The sequence below is a fragment of the Aedes aegypti genome, chromosome 3, assembly GCF_002204515.2.
Source record: "Aedes aegypti strain LVP_AGWG chromosome 3, AaegL5.0 Primary Assembly, whole genome shotgun sequence".
Taxonomy (NCBI): Eukaryota; Metazoa; Arthropoda; class Insecta; order Diptera; family Culicidae; genus Aedes; species Aedes aegypti.
In genome coordinates this window covers 153,377,457-153,382,968 of record NC_035109.1, presented here as the reverse complement: position 1 = coordinate 153,382,968, position 5,512 = coordinate 153,377,457, and the positions used below count along the sequence as shown (strand labels likewise).

General features: G+C 36.1%; 1 protein-coding gene across 1 annotated transcript; it reads right to left on the bottom strand.

Annotated features, from left to right (window-relative positions):
* Positions 1 to 1,456: 1,456 nt before the first annotated feature.
* On the bottom strand, positions 1,457 to 2,719 carry LOC5564180 (GS homeobox 1). The gene has a single exon (XM_001648444.2). The coding sequence runs from the start codon at positions 2,524 to 2,526 to the stop codon at positions 1,648 to 1,650; it is 879 nt and encodes a 292-aa protein (XP_001648494.1). The 5' UTR covers positions 2,527 to 2,719; the 3' UTR covers positions 1,457 to 1,647.
* Between the last annotated feature and the right edge of the window lie 2,793 nt (positions 2,720 to 5,512).

Genomic DNA, 5,512 nt, shown 5'->3' with positions numbered 1-5,512 from the left:
TTTATAGTGAAGTTAAGTTGTAAATTACAATGTGTTGCAAGTCACCCCGCCGTTGCAAGTCACCCCGTTTGACGGTACAACTTATCACTACACATATTGATTGAATCGTTCTATACACAACTTTTGCGTAATCAGGCTTTGAGAACACTTAAATTTCGGATGGTGGGTGAAGATTTGGATTCCACTTCTTTAATTCACTCTAATCAATAAAAATGTTCGGCCTCTTCATGATTTTTATTCCGGACACATCCACACTTTCGCTTCATATTCCAGACACTTTGATTCGAATTCCGGACAGCTCTTGAAAAACACAATCAAAATAATCGAATCATTATTTAAACGTACTAAGCCGTTAGAAAGACGTCAAAACTAGTTGAACATTGTAAATTTTCATGGATTGCTATGTAAATTGTTTATAAAAACCATCTTACAAATTGGTAACTTTTTGGCGGCGCATATTGAAACATTTCGAGTGAAATCTTTCCCATACAAAGTAGAGTGTCCGGAATTTGAAGCTGTCCGGGATTCGAATCAAAACGGTATTCAATTTTACAATTTGCTCATAATAATGACTAATCGTTAAAATTGAAAAAGTGAATTGCGGGGTAAAGCCAGCTGAATTCTTCAAGAAAAAAATCTGGAAATTTTGAGAATTACTTGATAGAATTCATGTTAAATTTATGGCAGATTACCGGAACAATTATTTGAGGAAATTTCTGAAAAAAAAATATTTAATATATCATAAAAAATGTGGGTCGAAATTTTGAAAAATAATCTATGAAAAACATAAAATGATCTTGAAAATGCTTATGAGCCTCTTATGAGCAATTTCGTAGTTATCAATTTGAAGTTTTCTTTGCCAAAGTAAACATTTTCGCATTCGTATATAGTGTGGCAGGCACGATGATACTCTATGCCCAAGGAGGTCAAGGAAAGTTCCATTACGAAAAGATCTTGGACCGACCGGGAATCGAACCCAGACACCTTCAGCATGGCTTTGCTTTGTTGCCGCGGACTCTAACCACTCGGCTAAGGAAGGTCCCCATATGCTTACACCCTGTACTGCATAAATCAAACAAAATCGAAAAAAAACTAATGACGATTGGCAATACGCTTCGATCCCCACTTGAATCAAAGATCCTGAACTGAAAGCTGCTTCAATTTAATGCTCGGAAGTTTTGACTCAAGTATCGATTTGATTGTTTCAACACAATTTTCATCATTATCCATTTTAACTATGCACAAAACCATCAGCCCGGCGCAGTATGTCAATGAACGAATTTTCCTTGCAACTGGACTGTCAAGTATTATGACTCGTTTGAATCTGAAACGATGCTGTGGGATTATCGTTGAAGGGCTTTGAAAATGTTAATAAACGAAAGGTCGAGACAATCGAAAGCGGAACAGGGCTTATTTTTCTTTCAATTGAGTTCATTTACAACGGATTATTATAATCATACAATTTTTATTTGAGCCTCTTTTCGCATTCAATATATGAACAATATTTTATGGATAACCTTCAATATATGTTTTCTAGCAAAGTCTTCAAAGTTTTAGCACGATAATGATCTATTTACATTCACATTTTGATTGTACAACATATCTACAAATCACTGGGAAACCCAAAACCCTTCCCTTTTTCGTCCTCTAATGGAAACCTTTACTAAAATCCCACGCATGCTGCTGAAGTAACTGCACTTGTTCAATTGATGGCTTCCGATCAACCTCCGGCTGGCAGTCGCTTTCAACGTTCACGTCTTCACTGTCCGATCCACCTCCACAAGAAGATCCATGGCAGCAGCACTTTTGGGCGTTCTGCTGCTGCGATCGGCTAGGCGAAGACCCGTCGGCAGGAGCCATACTCGGACAGATGGGAGCATCGCCCTTCTTGCGCTTCACCCGTCGGTTCTGGAACCAGATTTTGACCTGCTTCTCGGACAAACGAAGGCGAGTGGCGATCTCGATCCGGCGCAGTCTTGTGAGGTACATGTTGCTGGAGAACTCACGTTCAAGCTCCAAAAGTTGGGTGCTTGTGAAGGCCGTACGGATCCGTTTGCTGGAGAGCTCATCGTCGATTGCGAAGGCCAGAGTATCCACGGGAGTTGGCGATGGAGTTGACGTTTTCACGGTGGGGTGTTTGGCGGTATTCAGTGGAGATGAAGGATAAGGCGAGAAACGTTCGGGAGTCTTCTCGCATCGGTACAACTTGCGGTAGTATTCCTCTTTGGGTGAAAGCCTTGGCGGTTGAACGTCGGTTGGCTGATACAGCTTAGGCGACAAATCCAGCGAAAGGTTGTGTGCTGGCGGCAGATAATGAGGATGAGGCAAATGCATCTGTTGTTGTTGCTGCTGCTGCTGTTGTAATCCAAGTGAGAACAGATAACTTCCTACGTAGCACGCGGAGTAAGGTAAAGTCGCCGGCGGAGTCACTGGTAGCTGAGTAAACTGACTGTAGTCGAACGGATTACTTTTCACTGGAGTTGATTTATCGCTGATCAGCGAATCCACTAAAAACGATCGCGACATTTTGTATACTTGATCGATTAGCAAAAGTAAGGCACGAAGTAAGGTATGCTTCTTGGCGAAGAGCAAAACGTGAACTGTTTCAAGGATGAGGGAAGGGATCGATTTTATAGCGAAAATTCATCCCCTCCGGATTTTCTTGTGTGCTTTCTCTTCACAAGGAAAGGTAACCAAAACGGAGGGTGTAAAAATATCCTTTTCATGAGGTGCATCAACGAACATTAAAAGGTAGCATAGAAAAGAGGATGAAGGATAATGAAAGAAGGGTGCAAGTCGTTATGCAGTATTGCCAGTGAGATTTATCTGTTAGCATATTGAAACGTGTTTTCCTTGATTGGAAATAATAATAATTATTTTTTTTACCCTAAACCACAATTCAATAAAGGAGTTTGGATAAAATTGTGTCTATATACATTGGTCAATAGAACGAAAATAAGTCTCGTATAATTTAGGATAACTTCCTGGAAGCCATTGGAAGCCACGTGTGTAGCACTTCGATGAAGTGAAGATCATTCTCTATCTACCAATGCACTATGGTCCAGAAAGCAGTTTTACGCGGAAAGACGCATTTTGAGCTTTAGAATTGAACATTAGACGAAAACGGTCTTCTACAAAGTTGTTTGTATTAGTTGAGCACTTTTTTGGTGATATTGAAAATTAGGGTGGACCACATTTTCATAGAAATTGTGTAACTAACTTTCTTATTTGTAGTAATTATATTATACATGCTTCAGCAAAGTTGTAGACCATTCAAATTCAAGCAATTTTGCAAAAAAAAAGTATTTTTGAATCTCTTAAATTGACCGATTTAGAGCTTTTTTCCTACGGTGACATAGAGTGGTCCTTAACAAAACTGGGTTTCTGGCTCTAGCGTTTTCAATTCAAATATCTCATCAAAGTAGTCTATGAAAAACTTTTAGAGTTTTGAAAAATGCGTAATTTGGAGAGTTAAGAAACTTGTTATCTCCTTTCGCTTGGGAGTTATTGTTGTTTTTCTCACAAAAACATGCCTACTTGAATTGTGAATATCTCTGATTGGGGCAAACCAATAAAAATATCTTTTGATGGCATTCAAAAAACAAAATTAAATGTATATTATATCAAAAAATTGCAGATGTGTTATTTTTGTAACTCTAATAAAATGCCTTGAAAAACAAATGATTTTTATCACAAAAACTTTAATAACCTTTGAACAAAAATAGATATCAACAATCTTTTTGCATGAAAGTTTGCGTTTTGTTAAGTTCTAAAAGCCGTTCATAGACTACTTTGACGAGAAGTTAATATTAAATAAACTAGAGTTGAAAAACTTGTTTTTGTTAGACCACCCTGCGACGATTGGGGAAAAATGTTCTAGATTGGTCAAATTTTGAGCTACAGAAAAACTTTTTTTGGCAAAGTTGATCAAAATTTGAAGTACTACTACTTTGCTTAAGAGTATATACCAGAGTATTTTTGCAAATAAAAAAGTTGAATATATTATTTATGTGATAATGTGGACCACCCTAGTTTTAAATAACACAGTATTGAAGCCTTCATTTTTATTCACAATTTTGTGGAAGATCATTTTTGTCTAAAATTTCATTTTCATGCTCAAAATGCAAAATTTAAAAAAAAAACATACGATGAAAATTTTTGAAATAGTTTTATAGCCCTATCTTTATTATTTCTGATTTCTCGTCAAATTAGTCTATGAATGACTTTAAGAACTTAACAAAACTCAAAAATGTTGATGATATCTATTTTTTTTTTCAAAAGTTATTGAAGTTTTTCTACTAAAAATCCTTTGTTCTTCAGGGCTTTTCATTAGAGTTACAAAAATAACACATCTGTAATTTTCTGATATAATACACAGTTTTATTTTGTTTTTTGAATGCCGTCAAAAGATATTTTTTATGTTTGCCCCAATCAGAGATATTCACAATAAAAGTAGGCACGTTTTTGTGAGAAAACCAACAATAACTCTCAAACGGAATGAGATAACGAGTTTCTTCACTCACCAATTTACGCATTTTTCAAAGCCCTAAAAGTTTTTCAGTATAAATACATCATTCATTGCAAAAGAGCTACAAAAAGGTCATCAAGTAGATTCCATCTATACGGACTTCTCGGCAGCTTTTGATACATTTAATCATCAGATAATTTTTGCCAAGTTTACTGCCCATAAACGCATACCTGCCCCATAGGAATTTAAGCAAACATGAGACTGATATGTGGTTATGGGCAGTTTAGTCGTCTCGGTTTCTGCGGATCTTTTCTTGATTGGCTGAAATCCTACTTGAGTGGTAGGAAAATGGCCATCAAAATTGGAGATTGCACTTCGCCATACCTCTGGAGTGCCACAAGGCAGTCATTTAGGGCCATTGATTTTTTTAGTGTACCTCAATAATGTGCATTCGTTACTTAAGTCGTTCAAGCTTTTATTTGCCGATGATTTATCGCTGTATTGTATCGTCGACGATGTCAACAACGCTCGATTCCTTCAATCCCAGCTTGATGCGTTTACAGGTTGGTGTAAAACGAACCGCATGGACATGCTGACAAATCCTCAGTAATATCATTTTCCCGCAAACGCTCTACGTTTAACCCTCTAATACCCAAATTTTAATTTTCGATCTAAACATCATTTTGAGTTATTTAAAATCGTTCTAAACACGTTTTGGACAATGATTTATTTTTATTCGAAAATTTATGAATTTTGGTTTTTGATTTTTATAATTTTTATTTTTGAACATCCCTATCCTTTATCATTTTTTCTTGAAGCCTCTTCTAGTTATTGATTTTTTGCAATAATAAAAATTCAAGTTTTTACAATACTTTTAAAAATATTAAATTTTAAATTTTTTTCTGAGATGTTTTTTTATTTTCCGTGTAATTAACGTAAAAGCAGGTTTGAAATTATTTTGATATCACCAGGCTCTTCTTCTGTGATAGGTTGATCGCAGAAAAATATAAAAGGTACGATTTTTTATTTTACACGTTAAATGAA